At 40.8% G+C, this 19482-nt stretch overlaps 1 protein-coding gene across 3 annotated transcripts in view; it reads left to right on the top strand.

The window, feature by feature from the left end:
* The window catches only part of LOC124866209 (plexin-A1-like), a 412523-nt gene that overhangs the window by 43767 nt on the left and 349274 nt on the right, over positions 1-19482 (top strand). For all 3 annotated transcript variants that reach the window (XM_047361910.1, XM_047361902.1, XM_047361918.1), the window contains exon 2: positions 9919-11309. In XM_047361910.1, coding sequence (XP_047217866.1) covers positions 10134-11309 — 1176 coding nt within the window. In that variant the 5' untranslated portion in view covers positions 9919-10133. The remainder of the gene's footprint in view (positions 1-9918; positions 11310-19482) is intronic.

Below are 19482 nucleotides of genomic sequence, written 5' to 3'. Positions count from 1 at the left end.
TTAATATTGTGCATCCATGTGAACTGATTCTTTTTGCCTTTGTGCTAACTATATCATAAATAAATGTTAGTTTTGTGTTAAACTTAGAAAAAATGTCTGATAAAAACCAAGCCTCGATCACTTGTGCAGAACCACGGCCCATGGTCAGTACAGTTCTCATTGTTAGGGCTGTCAAATCCATTGTTTATAGAGTGTGTAAGGAGAAATGTTCCAGTCAAGGGTTAAAGAACAGTATTTTCTGTCTACTCATTCAACGAGACCTGCTCAGGGTCTCTAATGAGCTTGTCATCAAACACAGATTCTACAGTCCAAAGAATTTTATACAGACAGATTTTCCTTTAATTTAAGTGTACTTGTGTTTGTTCATATACTCATTGAGGAAAATAAATTAAAAGTATTTTGAAAGTTTATTTGTCTTACGTGTGAACCTTTAGAAAAAAGGTCATGCATCTTTTCTGTCTTTTTACAAAACACAAGGCCAGGGTGTGAGTGGACAGCTGTCTGCAGCATTAGCCACATCAATATTATGCCTTTTGAAAAATGGATTTCAAATAGAAATTTCCTCATGTTCAAGCGTGTGTCTTCCTGTTGGCCCTTCTCTCATGTCTTCCTGTCCTCTGTCCTGATCTGACCTGAACTGGGACCAACTTTTCCAGCATCTGCTGCAAGAAGTCTGGACTTAAGAAGTCAACTGAACATCTCAGATCCAGAACACATACTTGGTCCAGATGTTTGCCTTGCCTTCAGCTAAAGAATCTGTGTTGAATGCTACAGGAGTCTTTTGGAAAGTTTAAATAGAATTTATGTAATGCTTAGTAATTATTTGTCTACATCAGGTAAAGAGGTATATCATCAGAGAGTATATTTTGGATGTTTATGATCTTTAGTCACATTTTGTTTAGAGATGCACTGATTAGATTGGTCCTGCCCGATACCGATCTCCACATTGTTTTGAAATCTAACCTGGGGATTCCAATTTTGACAAAAAAGCTGAAGGTTCTTTGACAGGGGTAGTAGTTTTGAATCCAATGCGAAAATGAAGGATTTATAAGAATATCCCTGTTAAAGCTGTCCTTAATCTTTATTTGATAGTTTTCAATATTTTAAGCTCAAGCAATGTGAATCAAAAAACATATTTTAGGTTCTTCTAATTTTGCTGATTAGCATGGTTAGCTTAGCTAGCATTACTAAAGCCACATTCTCATTGTGTATACCCTAGATGGTAAAGTGAGATCTCCAAAAGGCTGACAACATTTACAAATTCACCATGTTCCATAACAGAGAGACATAAACAGCATATTTTCTCTACTTCTTTCAGCCTTGCTAGTTTCTCCTGAAAGTCTCCTCTCCCACACTCTCCCACAGCTTTATCGGAGCTCTACCAAAGCCCGAATTAGACAGAAATAGGTTACTTTCAACCTTCATCTGACTCTTAATTACTGGCATGCTTTTTTAAGGTTAAAGTCTTGATTAGATGTACATTGACTGCTCTGAAAGGTCCCCTGCCAACAAGTTTAACGTTCTCATAAATTCAACCTTCAGGTGTAAAAAAATACACCCTTGAACGTTAAGACTGAGCTGCAAAACCTGAAAAAGTGTTGCAACTTAACTATGCAAGTCATTATATGCAGAAATGCATAGAAGGGTCAGTTAGAATTGCGCTGCTCAAGGTGGCAGCAGGTTGGAGTAGCTCTGTTATTTTTGATTCTGATTTATTCTTTTTTGGGAACAATTCCTCTTGTGGTGGATACAGTTGATTTGGTTTTGGACGACTGTCCTCTCCGGTGTCGGATGCTGTGCAGCTTGGAGGATTTTTCCTAATACTTTTCTACTTTTGGACATTTGTTTTGATGCATTGCCATGGCAACAGGGTTGTTTCTTACAACTGGGAGCAGCTGATTAATATCTAAAAAGCTCAAATGATACTTCAACTACAACCCCAAATCCCTGATGAGTTGAAAAGGAGACACTGTGGATACAGAGCAGGAGCTAAGAGAAGAGAGAGAAGGAGGAAGTTCAAACCATCTCTTCCGTCGATTATGATGGGCAATGTGAGATCGTTGGGAAACAAGTTGGATGAACTCCAAGCCCTACAAAGGACCCAGCCAGAGTACCGGGCATGCAGTATTATGTGTTTTACTGAGACATGGCTGCAGGATCATATCCCCGACTCCAGCGTCTCTTTGCCGGGCTTTTTAACCATACGAGCAGACAGAGATTTAAAGAGGAGCAGCAAATGTAAAGAAGGTGGACTGGCAGTACTTGTGAACAACAGATGGTGTAATCCAGGACATGTTACTGTGAAGTGTCATTTCTGCAGTTCAGATATTGAACTGTTGGCAGTAGGTTTTCGCCCATATTATTTACCCAGAGAGTTCACCAGTGTTATTTTGGCAACAGTTTACGTTCCACCTTCCGCTATTGCCGACACTGCATGTGATACCATCAGCACAGTTGTTGCTAAGCTACAGACATAAAACCCCAATACTTTTGTGGCAATTTCTGGTGATTTTAACCACGCTTCACTCTCTGCTACACTTCCAACGTTTCAACAGTTTGTCAGCTGCTCTACCAGAGAAAACAAAACATTGGATTTGTTTTATGCAAATGTCAAGGACTCATACATCTCTACAGCAAGACCTCCTCCAGGCAAATCAGATCACAATCTTGTTTTTCTCTGCTCGAAATATAAGCTCCTTGTTCAGAGGCAACCTGTAATAAAGAGGACTGTGAGAAAATGGTCACAGGCAGCTGAAGAAGCTCTGCAAGGTTGCTTTGAGGCTACAGACTGGGACGGACTGTGCCAGCCACATGGAGAGGACATCAATGCCATGACTGAGTGTGTAACCGACTATATAAACTTCTATGTGGATAACATCATCCCCACCAGAACCGTGAGATGCTTCCCCAATAACAAACCTTGGATCACCAGTGACGTGAAGGACCTGCTTAACAAGAAAAAAAGAGCCTTCAGAGAGGGAGACAGATAATTATTTAGGAGTTTACAGAAGCAACTTAAAGTCAAGATAAGAGACAGCAAGGAGGTGTTCAAGAAGAAGCTGGAGAGCAAGCTCCAGCAAAACAATATCAGAGATGTGTGGACAGGGATGAAGAAGATCACAGGCTTCAAGCAGAAGGATGATCAGACCAATTGAGGTCTGGACAGAGCCAATGAACTGAACATATTCTTCAATAGGTTCAGTTCAGTTCAGAAACAAGCTTTGTATCCTCCTCTCCTGCTCACAGCCAAACAGACATCCCACCGTCCTTTGACCCACAGGACCCACAGCTGTCCAGTAACACCTCACATTTTTTATCTTCCACCTCAGCCCTAGACCCTTCTGCTTCTACATGTTTGCCTTCAACCACATCAGAAGATGCTGATGCTTCCTTTGCTCCCCCCTTCCACCTGTGTGTCTCAAGAAGTCAAGTGAAGATGCAACTGGAGAGACTGAATCGGAATAAGGCTGCAGGTCCAGCTCATGTCAGCCCTAGAGTCCTGAAGGCCAGTGCAGAGCAGCTCTGTGGGATTCTGCAGCACCTCTTCAACCTTAGCCTGGCCCAGAAGAAGGTTCCAGTGTTGTGGAAGACCTCCTGTCTTGTTCCGGTACCAAAGAAAACTCACCCATCAGTCCTCAATGACTATAGACCTGTTGCCCTGACATCTCACATCATGAAGGTCCTAGAGAGACTCCTGTTGGCCCACCTGAGTAAGCAAACAGTAAACCATCAGGACCCCCTTCAGTTTGCTTATCGCTGTGGAGTTGGAGTTGAAGATGCCATCATACACCTGCTTCAACAAACACACTGTCATCTGGACAAAGCCAGCAGCACTGTGAGGATCATGTTCTTTGATTTCTCCAGTGCATTTAATACAATCCAACTTGATGTGCTTTGTCAGAAACTCCAGAAGACTCAGGTGGAGGCCTCAACAATCCCCTGGATCAAAGACTACCTGACAAACAGACCACAGTTTGTGAGACTGAAGGGTTGTGAGTCTAACCAGGTAGTCAGCAGCACAGGAGCAGCACAGAGGACTGTACTCTCACCATTCCTTTTCACTCTGTACACCACAGACGTCCAGTACAAGACAGACTTTTGTCATCTGCAGAAATACTCGGATGATTCTGCAGTCGTGGGGTGGATCAGAGATGGACAAGAAGCTGAGTACAGGAAGGTCGTGGACCGCTTTGTGGCATGGTGTGAAAACAATCATCTCATTTTGAATGTGACTAAAACAAAGGAGATGATTGTAGATTTTAAGAGAAACAGGAATAAGTCAAAAAACTATTTCTATTATGGGAGAAGAAGTGGAGGTGGTGGAGTATAAATACCTCGGTGTTCACCTGGACAACAGACTAGAGTGGAGATACAACTGTGAAGCCGTCTACAAGAAGGGACAGAGCAGACTGTACTTCTTGAGGAAGCTTAGGTCCTTTGGTGTTTGCAGCAAGATTCTGCATATCTTCTATAAGTCTGTTGTGGAAAGTGTGATCTCTTCTGCCATCATCTGCTGGGGAAGCAGCATCAGAACCAGGGACTTAAAAAAGCTCAACAAGCTGAAAAAAAAGGCTGGCTCTGTTCTGGGGACTCCTCTGGAACCTCTGGAGATCATTGTGGAAAGATGGATTCTTCATAAACTGAAGAACATTATGGATCATCTTCTTCATGAGACTGTCCTACAACAACAGTGTCTTCAGTCAGAGGCTTCTTCAAATCTGCTGTAAGACGGAGCGCTACAGGAAATCCTTCCTGCCCACAGCCATCAGTATCTACAACGGCTCTTTGAGGAAACCCTCATAATGAGCTACAACAACATTTAATTTCCCTTTGGGATTAATAAAGTATTTTTGAATTTGAATTGAATTGAATTGCTTTAATCAACAGGGTAACCAAAGTAGTTCAAGGTTTCAAGTAGTTTAATCCACTTCCTGTTGCCATCTATTTTACTCTTTTCTGCAGTTTGTGTAAAACACCAGTGGGTAAACCTGAAAAAGTGTCGGTATGAATTCATATCTTGCACTTTACTTGTGATTTGTCTAGACTTTAAGTATATGTATTATATGCACAAAGTTAATGTGTGGGCTAATGTGCCTAGACATGCTTCTGTTTGTGTTTGGGTAGAAAATAGGAATTGAAATTTAAAGGATGCTCGCCTGCATCTAGACTAACACAGTGAGGCCAGCAGGCATGTGAGCTCTATGCTAAAGAAGTGCTGTGTATACATTTGCCTAAATGTGGCTGTGATTTGCTAACAGAAATAACTCAACCCAGGACGGGCCTGAACGTGACTGCTGCTTCATCCAATGTGGCAGGTGGACTTAAACGTGGTTCTTAATTTAGACACAGAAACCAAAATGCACACAAGTAGACACAAAGGATATTTCAAAGTAATTGATGCAAGATCCTGATCAGTTTTAAAGATACAATTTTGTTCACATTTTCAGACTAGAGTTGGCTGTAAATAATGTTTTTATGAATATTTAGGTCATATTTTATTTGGGGTTCTTAAAGCATATTTTTCATCTCATTGAGCACTCAAAGCATCTTACCTCTAATCAACAGACTGTACAGCACTGTCCATAACATTGCAATTCATAGAAACATATGTGAAATATCAATATCATCTCCATGCCCATGTTTCACACATTTATTTATTGTTTTTTGACTTTGAAACACACATTTAAGCAAAAGAATAGAACAAAAACCTCATCTAGTCCCTATCATCCAGATCATTACAGCTTTCTGCTATTAGAGTAGCACAAGTATAACATGCTGAAATTAGCTGGTTAATTAGTTGGGATTTCTGCTCCAGTTGCCACCAGTAACAGACTTACCATTTCAGCTTACCAACTGTAGTGTTCAGATGGGATTACTTTCATATATGTGTTGAGTGGTGCTTCTTCAGTTTTATGCCAGAGCTATTCATGTTTTTCATTACAGGAAACCTTTCCAAGCAGCCAAATTAGTCTCGTTTGAAAGACAGGGAAAGGTGTGGTAGCCCTGTTTCAGCCACCTGATTGACACTGCAGGAACAGGTGGGGGAGGGACAGCGCTGCATTATAAGCTCCATATAGCCGGTGACAACTCTTGTTACTACTAACTTTTTCTGGGATCTCATTTAAAGGACGTTAAACTTCCTAAGTTTGGCAGTTCTGAAAGTGTAATGTCTTTAAAATCTGACAATGTTTTTTTTCTATAATACTTTGTGACGCTGTTTGATGTTTAAAGAATGTAGCTTTCAGTACACAAAAATTGAAATTTGTTCACTATTAAAATGATATTTTTAGCCTTATTGCCTTTTATCCTTCATGTGTCCACAGTCACTGTTCTAACATGTTTACTTACAAATAAGAAGCGTTTTCTCCTTTTGTTCTAATTCAGCTATTCAAAGAAAGACTTTTAAATCACTACCTTGTTTTTCTGTTTGTGGAAGTCTTCTTCGCTCCTCTCATCTCTTTGTCCTAGTTTAGTCAAACAGCCAATGACAACATCACAGATCAGTTTCACATGGTTACTAAACCTATATGGCTACCAAGTCCATGCCTCATGCTATTTATAGCTTTTCTACAACAGATCAGAAAATATGAGAAAGGAAAGTGGCAAGAATAGCCATACTTTCATGTCAACAAGAGTATTTCATGTATTTTCTTTTCTCAAGTGTGGATACTACTTAGTTGTGCAGGAATATGTCCAGTCCTGTTCCTTTTATGTTTGTACCTTTGAAGCATGGGTGTGTTGAGGCAAATTTAATCTAGTGTGCTTGTTTAAAACAGTTTTGGATCACACACTGTACGTCTGTGTTGCATGCTTTTAGTGTGAGCGCCTGAGATGCTGTAACAGTGGCTGGATTGTCCTGATGGGACGAGCAGCCGCATCGTCATCAAGGCCACTGTAATCACGCCTGCGCAGGAGATGAAAGACACTATTGACAGGGAGCAAAGTGTCAGAGAGGAGAGGGAGAGAGAGGAATGTAATGAAAGGAGGAATAAGAAGCCGAAATTGGAGACGGGAATAGCTTGCTGACAAAATGCTATTATGACACAAGCTTTCACAAGCCTTGTGATAGAAACCTAGTTTGCATGCACCATTGAAGTAATAAAAAAAAATTAGACACTGCTGTTTGCAGGTATGGAAAGGCTATTTGTATCAAGGAATACAAAAGTTTAAAAAAATGTTTTCTTAAAAATTGCTAATATTTTCCTTTCTCATATTTCCTGCGGTTCAAAGTCCTTATAATAAAAGGAGAAAAGCACCGGCATGACCAGTTTTCTGCAACTATATAGAGGATTTAGTAACACAGCACTGACCCTCCCCCACATGTTGCTGCTCACTGTCGATCAGCCGGCTGAAAGAAAGCCGCTCCTCTTTTCTCTAACTTACAACAAGAAAGATAACCTGAGCAATATATGTAAATGTCATGCATCACATTGGTATACTACTAATCCAAATGTGCATGAATAATTGTTGCTTTTCTGTGTTATATAAAAGCAATTAGATTTTGTTATGCATTATGTTGTTGGATTTTGTGTTCATACAAAGATACTGTGGTATTTTTGCTCAAAGTTGTCAGACAGGGATGATCTCTACCCAGCCCGTACTGTATGGTTGGGGTTTTGTTCCAGTTATAAACAGACATAACATGTTCGGTCAAATGACACAGAGGTGAAAGAGCCAAACCCCAATATGTAATTATCACCAGGTAGAAATTTAGCAATACTTCTAAACTAAATGTAGTTGTTACTGAGATTTGTGTGTTTGACTTTCTTTTAAAGCTTTTTTAAGAGCTTGACAAGTCAATGTTAGCTATTTAATTAGCTGAGTTGGCTACCAGGGTTGACCTCTTTGTTAGGCTCTTTGTTAGACATGTGAACTGTCATAGCTTGGTATTAAAACATAGTTATATCAACAAAAAAAAAGATGAGTAGCATTCCTGTAGTGCTGATGGCTAAACTATGATACATTGTGCAATATAATTTTAACAGTTTTGAAACTGACTTTTTAAACTGTTGTTCTTAGAAATCCACAGTGTACACATCAGTTTAATCAATTTTCAGTGTTTCTCAAACTTTACAAATTCTATTTTGCCAAGATGTGTTTGTCAACTTCAACAGCATCCACTATCGTCATTACTGAGAGTATAAAAGAATCAGGAAGGTGTAGATGCTTTAGCATGTGGAGGAGCCAAGCTGTTTTTCAAGACCTTACCTGTCCTCAATTGTATTTTAAAAGCTGCCCAAGCTTCCCGTCCTCTTCTGATGAGATAAGCGGATATCGAAAATGAATGAATGGATTGTTGTAATAAGAAGTGGATGGATGGTCTGTCTCTCTTTCATTTTGTTAGCTTTCATAGCAATCTGCTCTCACCATCTCTACTGCCTTTATATTCTGCTGATGTGAAGCCAAATAGCTTTTACTTTTGTCCCTCGCACTCTTTCCTACTTTATCAGTTTGGAGGGTTTCCTCCAAACTGTTCTGTTATTTTCAAAAGGGTTTTTTTTTTTTTTTCTGCTCCAGTACTTTTAAGTAAATATATTTCTTGATTCTATATACTTTCCTGCTTCTAATTTTTGGATAGTTAGCTGTTCTCCCAATTCCTCATGTTGGGTTCTCATGCTTTTCCTGTGTTTTTGAATGTGTATAGATGAAGTCTTATTTTTTTTTTGAAATTTAAATACATTCAGACGTTTAGATTTCCACACACATCCAGAATAAATGCACTATGCAAAATGCAACACAATAGGGATCCATTATACATCTGTAATTTTACAACAAATTTAGATGAGTGGCTACAAAGGAAATGATCACGATGTTGCATTATTGCAGTCGACTCTTACACCTAAAACTTTCTGAAAAACTCTGTCTTATCCAAAGTTAAATGAGTTTGTGTGAAGTTTTTAGTACTAATAGATTATGTTACCTGTTGTAGGAAATTGCCTTGAGTTTGTGTAAAACTGAATAAATATGTTCATATATATGAGATACAGCGCTATATGAGCATATTTTAAACCATTTACACTTTCACAAGAGACCATTGTTAAGCTCTTTGTTTTCTCAACCGGATACATCACTTTTCCACTTGAAATTGGTAGAGTCTGTCCGATTAGCTCTGGCGAGATGATTTTTAGACAACTCTGAGACCTGAAAAAGCACAGGAGCCAACCTCCTACATGACGTCACACAAATCAAAGCTTGTCGCAATATCCAAAAATTAACAAAAGTTTTCTGCTTCTTGGCTGACTTGGAGTGAACTGCCATGTTGCAGCAGATGAGGTGGATTGAGGTGGTTGTTTGGCTGAGCAAACAGTCACAAACTTAGCAATGATCCCTTGTGAAAGTGTAGATGGCTAATATCCATCTATATAGCGCTGTATCCCACATTTTAAATTTCTTTTACATGGCTAAAATCAGCTAAAATGGGAGCACTCTTCCAACTTTTATCCTTCTGCCACTCTGAGGATTTCACTCAACAAATTTGAATTATCCCATTAATAATTACCTCCAAACACTAATTGGTCCACAGCTACATTGTAAAGAAGAATCACAACGTGCCAATCAAAAAAAGGGTGCATATAAATATGTTCACTTTTTCAATACCTTCAGGCAGCCAATACACAGAAGATCAGGATGTCACCCAGTCTTAAAAAAAGAATTAACGCAGTGGTGCAAGCAAAGAGTCAATAAAGTAAATCCAGCAGTGTCCCCACTGGTAAATATTTCAGAATAATTTCTTCATCCAGGCTCTGTCTCTAATTCCTTGGTGAGTCTGGGTCAACATTCATTGTCCGGTACTTTTTTTTGTTGTGCTAAATAAATAAATAATTAGATTTCTGAATATCTTAAAGAAAAGTACACAAATAAATTGAAATATTTGCTAATGTTTTGCTTTCTTTCTTTCTTTCTTTCTCTCTCTCTTAGGGCTTGTAGCAGACAAGGCTGAGGATCCAGGGATGAAGATATAAAATCAACACTAAAGAAAAGGGGATAACAGAGACCTAGAAGATTACTACTTTGAGACAATTTTTTTTTTTTTACATCACCGAACCCTGCGGTCTTTTAAAGCACTGACTGACCCCTTCACGCATTACACTCTCAAAAATACACACCAACACCCACTCCCCCCACTCACCACCATGTCCTTACACCTTAATCCACCACTTGTCATCTTCCCTTTACTTTTCCTTCTCCTCTCCCTTCCCAAGACCTCCACATCTACCACTCCTTCCGCCTCTTCTCTCCTCTCCTTCTCTCCACCGGAAGGGGGTCTCACACATTTGGTGGTCCACAACAAAACTGGAGAGGTCTATCTGGGTGCTGTCAACTGGATCTACAAGCTATCCAGCAACCTTACCAAGCTGCGGAGCCACGTTACCGGGCCTGTCACTGACAACCCTCGCTGTTACCCTCCCCCTGGTGTTCAGTCCTGCCCACATGAGCTAGTGCAGACTTCTAATGTCAATAAACTCCTGCTACTTGATGCTGCCCACAACCGCTTAATTGCGTGTGGGAGTACTTCCCAGGGAATATGCCAGTTCCTGCGTCTGGATGATTTATTTAAGCTTGGTGAGCCACACCACCGTAAAGAGCATTATCTATCCAGTGTTGCGGAGGCAGGCACCATGTCTGGCGTAGTGATCCCCCCTGATATTTTTGGTGGGGGCGGCAAGCTCTTTGTCGGCACCCCCATTGACGGGAAATCAGAGTATTTTCCTACACTGTCGAGTCGCAAGCTGATGTCGAATGAGGAGAATGCTGACATGTTCAGCTTTGTGTACCAGGACGAGTTTGTGTCTTCCCAGCTTAAGATTCCCTCAGACACTCTGTCCAAGTTCCCAGCGTTTGACATCTACTACATCTATGGCTTCAACAGTGAGCAGTTTGTGTATTACCTCACCTTACAGCTCGATACCCAACTCACTTCACCAGATGCAAGCAGCGAACAGTTCTTTACTTCCAAGATCGTCCGCTTATGCGTTGATGATCCTAAGTTCTATTCGTATGTTGAATTCCCCATTGGCTGCACTAAAGATGGAGTGGAATATCGCTTGGTTCAGGATGCTTATTTGGCCCGACCAGGAACCCGCTTGGCACGTTCTCTTGGTATTCGAGAACACGAGGAGGTTCTGTTCACTGTATTTGCCCAAGGTCAGAAGAACAGAGCCAAGCCACCCAAGGAGTCCGCTTTGTGTTTGTTCACAATGAGGCAGATAAAGGAGAAGATAAAAGAGAGGATTCAGTCATGCTACAAAGGAGAAGGAAAACTCTCCCTGCCCTGGCTGCTCAACAAGGAGCTGGCCTGCATCAACTCGGTGAGTGTTTGAGACAGTATTTCCCAGAAGTGTTTCTGTGATCTGAATATAGATTGCATGCTCCCCCATACCCATACAGATTGTGGTAGGAATTTATCTCGTATGTAGTCAGCAGCTCAATACAGGCTGCATCACTGTTACGTTTCTAGTGCAGTTTGTTCTTTACATTTAGTGAGTTAAAGATTTGTGTGGGTTGCTTTCTACTTTGACTAGGTAATGATATAAGAGGTGTTAATGGTTAGGAATACTTGTAAAATGAGGCTGTTATAGTGTTTTCTAGTTGTCATTTTGTTTAGGGAAAAAGTAGAGATAGACCAAAAGACTGACGATATTTTCAAATCCAGTATGCCACATGACAGACAGAGGTTGAAAACTCATAAACTCAAAACTTTGTTCAGACTTTCCTTATAGTACATTTTCCCACTATGTAACGTCTTACATTTTACATCTACTACATGCTATGCTAATAACTTCACTGATATTGAAAATCAGTTAGTATGAGTCTTCTTGCATTAACAACTTTTACATCAAAGATGGTTGTTACTGGAACCTGGTAAGCACTTAGGTATGGGGCTTTACTGATTTGGAAAACATTAGATTTTTGCATTTCCAAGTGGATTCCCGTCATCCGCTTATTTCTCAGAGCATTTCTGAAAAATTGTTTTTATAAGCATCCAAACCAAACTATATATAAAAAGCCACCCTATAAGTACTTTTAAGAATGCACTCAAATGTTGCATGAAATATTGCCCATTGTATGTTGGAACCAAGGTAGAAAAAGTATAGGTGCAACTGCTCAAATAGTGTAGAACCAATAAACCAGCAATATACCACAGTGGGAGAGTAGTTAGCCAAAGCAGTACCTTTCCTCTACTCAGCTTAGGCAGATGTGGTTTTTATGTTAAAATTAAAGGTCAGTCATTTTCGTCCGCTTCTTCCATAGTGGGTTGCAGGGAAGCTGGTGCTGATCTCCAGTAGTCTATGGGCGTTTGGCAGGGTACACTAGTCCATCGCCAGGTTGCCAGTCCATCGCAGAGCAACATGGACACACACAGGATAAACAACCATGCACACACTCATTCACACCTAAGGGCAATGTAGAGAGACCAGTTAACCTAACAGTCATGTTTTTGGACTGTGGGAGAAAGCCGGAGTACCCGGTGAGAAACCACGCATGCACGGGGAGAACATGCAAACACCATGCAGAAAGATCCCTGGCCGGGAGTTGAGCCCAGGACCTTCTTGCTGCAAGACAACAGTGCTACCCCTGAAATGAATTGTTTCCAATCTTATTGCCATAAAATGGAAAAAGAAATCGTATGAAGCTCACAGATTTAGAACTAAAGGAAATAAATCAGACAAAATTCAATCCTACTTGTGAAGTACTGTGGGATTATAAGAAACATTCCTTAGCACTGACATTAACAAGAGTCAGATGGATCAAAGTATAAATTCCTTCTTAATTCCTGTTTTCTTGTTTTCCAAATATCTCTCTGTTCGGGTAGTCTGCGAAACGTTGTATCGCTATATAATTTGATCTTATGTTCTAGACAGCTTGTCAGTTCTTTGTTCAGCTCTTCTAGGGTTGTCTGTGAGAGAAGTTAGTATTTGTGTGTTTCCCGTCACCAACGTGCAACACACACTCTCAGCCCCAGTATGGTCATGAATAATTCACCTGGTCTCACCCTCCGTTATTCAGTCGGTGCTCCATAACAACCTGCCATAAATCTCCAGACTACTCCACACCTCTCTTCCTCCATATTCTCTTGCTCTCTCTGCTATTCTATTTTCTATTTCTCTCCTTTCTTGTACTCCAGTCCCATCATTTCCATGGAGAATTCTTTCATTTTGCTAACCTCATGCTTTCTGGGCATCTTATTTCATCTCTTTCTTTCTTGCTCGGTTTTTAATATTGTTTTTCAAGTTTTGGCCTTTAACCTTTCTTTTTTTGCTCTTCTTTTGCTGCTTCCTTCTCACTCTCCCAAGACTTTGATTGTCTAACGTTTAACCACATTTTCCTCAGCTTTTTTTGACCAGTTGTGTTTGCAAATCTGTAGGCAGTGTAAAATCTGAAATACAATGTTGAAGGAAGTCATCCCAGTTATAAGGAGGAGCCTGGGCTTGCAAAGAAGGAAGAATGTGTGAACAGACACCTTGATTCAAAGATAGAATAGAAAAAAAAAAGCAGAAGTAAGGGAGTGTGTAGAAAGCATTACAGTCTATCACTTTGGTTGGGACATCTCAAGATGTCATGCAACGTCATGCAAGTTTTCTCAAAGATTAAACCATACCATAGTGGCTTCCTCACTTTACCACATTCAGCAAGTCCAAAAGTTAAAACCTCAAAGAGATGACTAGCCTATACGAAAGAATAGAGTATGTATAGGTAGTAATCATGATGTATAAGAGTGACTTGGCAGGTATGTCCATGTTTCTCTTTGGAACAATTGCAAATACTTCAGGTGTTCTTAAAGTGACTCCTCATCCGGTCTGTTGTCTGACAGTGCATAGTGGAATTGTCATGGTAAGCTTATCAATATTTGGCTTAAAGGAAATGATAAACAGGCCCATTGAGAACTGTGGTCATGGCTTAGTGAGTAAGTTGTAGACTTATTTAATGTTTATTTTAAAGGGACATATACAGAACACATAGACCATTACCCCAAAAACAATCTGATGCCTGCATCACAGTGTTTATAGCCATGGCTAGTTCACAACTCCCGTCCCTACTTAATTACAAAACCCACTGCAGTAATTTGCTTTCCTGGTAAAGATGAGTAGAGCAGGTAAAACTTTATCTTTTAGCATAAAATCTCAGGTCACTTTCATATCAGGATAGTCTGGGGAGCTAGGTTTGATCTAATGTATTTGGGAATAGGTGCAACTGCAAACCCAATACTCATAAATGGAAAATGTGACTACATTTGAAGTTGCTGAAACGTTCATTCCGGATGGGACGAATGCCGTTATGGATATCGGAAATTTTTATTCTCACAAGACAGAATTAATGTACGGATGTGTTATTTAAAGATCCTCCCGGGCTATTAAATGGCAAATTGACTTGCCATAAGTGAGGAGCTATCAATATGTCGTTTTGGGTATATGAGGCCATTGCAGCTTTCAGAATTTTTAGATAATATACATGTCAGTGAAACATATATTATTTCCCCTCTTTGGTTCACTTGATAGTCTGATTGCTTTCCCACTGGAGGCGAACCCCACCAGAGTTCATTTTGAAGCAAACCAGAACCCACATCTTCAGGCGAACCAGAGTTTGTTTGGAACTTTTACTTAATAATCTGTGCCTGATTGTTTCCCTGCTAATAAACATGATGGGACACAGAAGGCCATTTCTCTTAGTCACTCTTCAAAGGAATCTTAATAGCTTCCGAGTTTTGGAAACTGTTACAATCAGAAAATAAGAATACATAATAGGAAAAAGCTATAACATTCATGTGATTATCCATGGCTTGTGAACTGCTAAAGCTACAATTAGATGTCTGACTGTCACTATCTTGAAAACAAATTTTAAATATATTACATCAATGCAAAGACCTCCTTATTTACTAGTTCAAAGTTTTATTACAGCATTTCTGACACTTACCCCCTGACATTGTCCAAGCCCAATGTGGCCTTGTACAATGACTTGTACTGTATATGCATGTTATTATGCTAATAAGCGTACAGTTATATATGATTGTCCTTTCTGGCCATCTGTCGTCCTGCCTGTGATCGATCAAGGTTGAGTCAGCAGAGCTTGCTCCAGGATGTCACTGTGATGAATTTATGATCTTCTTGTACAGGCATGTTCAGTGTTTCCTGATGACAGCTCATAGCTCCTGCACCAGCATCATGTGGACAGTGTTATACTGACTGTGTTTAAGAGTTATCCTGGGGTCAGGGAGTAAAGAGTCAGATAATTCTCTTTACCTCAAGGCTGTTAAACTTCACCTGAGAGGATCTTTGGTGTAATACGTTTGTGTTGTTGCTTAGCAACCTACAGTGCCTTGTGAAAGTATTCGGCCCCCTTGAACTTTTCAACCTTTTGCCACATTTCAGGCTTCAAACATAAAGATATAAAATTCATATTTTTTGTGAAGAATCAATCGTGAAGTGGAATGAAATTTATTGGATGTGTCAAACCTTTTTAACAAATAAAAACTGAAAAGTGGGGCGTGCAATATTATCCGGCCCCCTTGCGTTAATACTTTGTAGCGCCACCCTTTGCTGCAGGTATGTCCCTATAAATTTTGCACATCGAGAGACTGAAATTCTTGCCCATTCTTCCTTGAAAAACAGCTGGAGCTCAGTGAGGTTGGATGGAGAGCGTTCGTGAACAGCAGTCTTCAGCTCTTTCCACAGATTCTCGATTGGATTCAGGTCTGGACTTTGACCTGGCCATTCTAACACCTGGATACGTTTATTTGTGAACCATTCCATTGTAGATTTGGCTTTATGTTTTGAATCATTGTCTTGTTGGAAAATAAATCTTCGTCCCAGTCTCAGGTCTCTTGCAGACTCCAACAGGTTTTCTTCCAGAATGGTCCTGTATTTGGCCCCATCCATCTTCCCATCAATTTTGACCATTTTCCCTGTCCCTGCTGACGAAAAGCAGGCCCATACCATGATGCTGCCACCACCATGTGTGACAGTGGGGATGGTGTGTTCAGGGTGATGAGCTGTGTTGCTTTTACGCCAAACATATTGTTTTGAATTGTGGCCAAACAGTTCGATTTTGGTTTCATCTGACCAGAACACCTTCTTCCACATGTTTGGTGTGTCTCACAGGTGGCTTGTGGCAAACTTTAAAGGAGACTTTTTATGGATATCTTTGAGAAATGGCTTTCTTCTTGCCACTCTTCCATAAAGGCCAGATTTGTGCAGTGTACAACTGATTGTTGTCCTATGGACAGACTCTCCCACCTCAGCTGTAGATCTCTGCAGTTCATCCAGAGTGATCATGGGCCTCTTGGCTGCATCTCTGATCTGTCTTCTCCTTGTTCGAGATGAAAGTTTAGAGGGACGGCCGGGTCTTGGTAGATTTGCAGTGTTCTGATACTCCTTCCATTTCAATATGATTGCTTGCACAGAGCTCCTTGGGATGTTTAAAGCTTGGGAAATCTTTTCGTATCCAAATCCGGCTTTAAACTTCTCCACAACAGTATCTCGGACCTGCCTGGTGTGTTCCTTGGTCTTCATGATGCTCTCTGCGCTTTGAACAGAACCCTGGGACTATCACAGAGCAGGTGCATTTATACGGAGACTTGATTACACACAGGTGGATTCTATTTATCATCATCAGTCATTTGGGACAACATTGGATCATTCAGAGATCCTCACTGAACTTCTGGAGTGAGTTTGCTGCACTGAAAGTAAAGGGGCCGAATAATGTTGCACGCCCCACTTTTCAGTTTTTTATTTGTTAAAAAAGTTTGACACATCCAATAAATTTCATTCCACTTCACGATTGTGTCCCACTTGTTGTTGATTCTACAGAAAAAATTAGAATTTAGATCTTTATGTTTGAAGCCTGAAATGTGGCAAGAGGTTGAAAAGTTCAAGGGGGCCGAATACTTTCACAAGGCACTGTAGGTATTGGCAATTGATAATTTTATAAAGCCTGCATCTTGTTGTAATAAAAAGTCTTTGTTAATGTAATTGTGTGAAGATCAGAAAGACATCTAAACAACATATAAATGTGGTTCAAAAGTACAATGTGAAAAGCTGAGCACATAAAGACATTTATCAATGTTCAAAAGTCGAAAGTTGTCAGGGTGGACTGTCCTCTCCAAGTTTGGATTCAATCTCTGCCTCAAGCAGTGGAGTTTAAGCATCTTGGTGAGTTGTTCATGAATGATTGTAGGATGGAACGGGAGTTGGACAAACGAGTTGGGGCTTCGTCTGCAGTGCCAAAAAGCTAAGCTCTCGAGAGCTTTTCTGAGAGTAAAATTATATTTAATTAAAATATGCATGAGACTTTAGTATTCTTTTGACTATTTCTCTCCATATTTCATTAACTACAAAGACAACTAGAAACCTGCAAGCAGCTTTGAAGGCCCTCGCACCCATCAGCGCAACCCGGGCTGTTGAGCGACCGCAGGAGCCTGGCATCACCTCATACACGCCACCAACGATGACACTGCTTCACTTCAACACGTCGCCAGTAGATGGCACTTTGATCAACTTGTCATATGATCTTCGGTCATGCAGAGTTTCAGTCTGGCAAAAAGCATTCAAAATTTGGAGTAAATCGGACCTTCCAGAAGGAAGCTGCACTCACTTGTTTGTTTGTGGGTGGGGCTAAAACGACATCATCAATTGACTGTGTCAACATGTCCATCATTAAGTCATGATCATGTATACTACATTTGAAATAGATCCGAGGATGTATGAGGGAGATATAGCCCTTGAAGTGTCCTTGGGGGCGCTGTTGATCCAACTTTAAATGTAATCCAATAGAGCTGTTTGGGGGCTGACAAAGATCAAGCATATTCAGTTTTGAGTGAATCGGACCATGCATGTGTAATTTAGAGCCAAACGTATAGCCGTGGCGTGACATCAGAATTTGCCACGCCATCATATTCACACCCTCCAGCTAAAGCAGTAAGTACTGTCGACTGTCTAAGAGCATCATGTTATCTGTTACTTGGGACAGTTTCACATTGATTAGGTGAAGAACATCAAACATTGAGTCTGTAAAGGAAAACGTGATACTTCCTGTTCTGAGGGGGCGGGGCATCAATGATGTCAGCATCTGATCAGTGAATATTGTTCAGGCCTAGAGGCAGATCAATCCCAGAAGGTTTCATGTGTCTGTGACCTTCCTTGTAGGAGCTATGTCAATTTAGTCTTTTATGGCGAGAAGTCATATTTTGAGGCGTGGCCACTCCCACACGCTTTCATGTATCAAAAAGCTTTTGATAACTTTTAATCCCCAATCGCTTAAGAGTAAACTGAGTGATTTTGATGTCTGTAAGTCAAAAGCTGTAGGAGGAGTTCGCTCAGATATGCGTGCTAGAAACGGTCAAAACTGGGTCAAAATGGCAACTTCAATCCAAAATGGCCGACTTCCTGTGGGGTATAGACCAATGCTCCAAGAGACATTTTTGTAGGTCCAGAGAAGATACATAAGTGTACCAAATTTCAGATTCCTTGGTCAAAGCATGGCTTGGGGCTGTTTTTTTTTAATTGTCTAGGGGGCGCTGTGGACGAATTAGGCCACGCCCACCAAATATGTCATCAGATCTCTGTTGGGGACTGGACAAGGATCAATCACATTGAATTTGGTGCAGATCAGATGATCTATGTGGAAATTAGAGCCAAACGTATGGCCATGGCGTGACGTCTGACTTCGCCGCGCCACCACGGCCATGCCCTTTTCTGAAAAGTTACTGTGCTTCAAACGAAGTTAGACCCACTAGTTGTCTGTCTTCTGACACACTTTCAAGTTGATTGGGTCAAGAGGGTCAGAGAGGCACCTTTCCAAGTGAAAAAAGTGACTTCCGGTTTTCAGGGGGCGTGGCTTTGATGATGTCAGAATATGACCCCATAGGATCATCGGGAACCCAAAGGTCCTCCTTCATGCCAACTTTGGTTTGATTTGTCGTTTCTTTGGGAAAGTTATTGCATCTTTTCACTTTGAGCGCGAACGGCAAGTTCGTGCCCCGGCCACGCCCCCTAAACATGGCCGAAAACTCAAAATTTTGATAACTTTTAATCCCCCATGCCATAACTGCATATTGACCAAATATGAAGCCGATAGGTCAAAATCCCTAGGAGGAGTTCGTTAAAGTTTGAGGTGAGTAAAAGTGAAAAATGGGCAAAAATCGGCCTTTAATCCAAAATGGCCGACTTCCTGTGCATTTTAGGACATACCCCCAAGAAACTTTTTTTCTTGGTTTTAGGAGTTCTAGCATTGTGCGGAATTTCAGATCTGTACGACTTACGGTTCGGCCTATCTCACGTTTGGGGGTGTGGCTAAGTGGTTTGGCCACGCCCACTTACGACGATATTAAGGATCAAGAATTTCATGCGGGGGACAATTTTGGGTGAAGTTTGGTGAGTTTTGGGGCATGGCAAAGTCTCCATATTGCCCCGCCAAAAGTCCCCGGAATAATAATAATAAGAATTCGAGCGATTACAATAGGCCCTTGCAGTTTTCCTGCTCGGGCCT

Source organism: Girardinichthys multiradiatus, chromosome 1 (assembly GCF_021462225.1).
Source record: "Girardinichthys multiradiatus isolate DD_20200921_A chromosome 1, DD_fGirMul_XY1, whole genome shotgun sequence".
Classification (NCBI taxonomy): Eukaryota; Metazoa; Chordata; class Actinopteri; order Cyprinodontiformes; family Goodeidae; genus Girardinichthys; species Girardinichthys multiradiatus.
The sequence above is the reverse complement of the archived record's forward strand: the minus strand, read 5'-3'. Positions and strand labels throughout refer to the sequence as shown.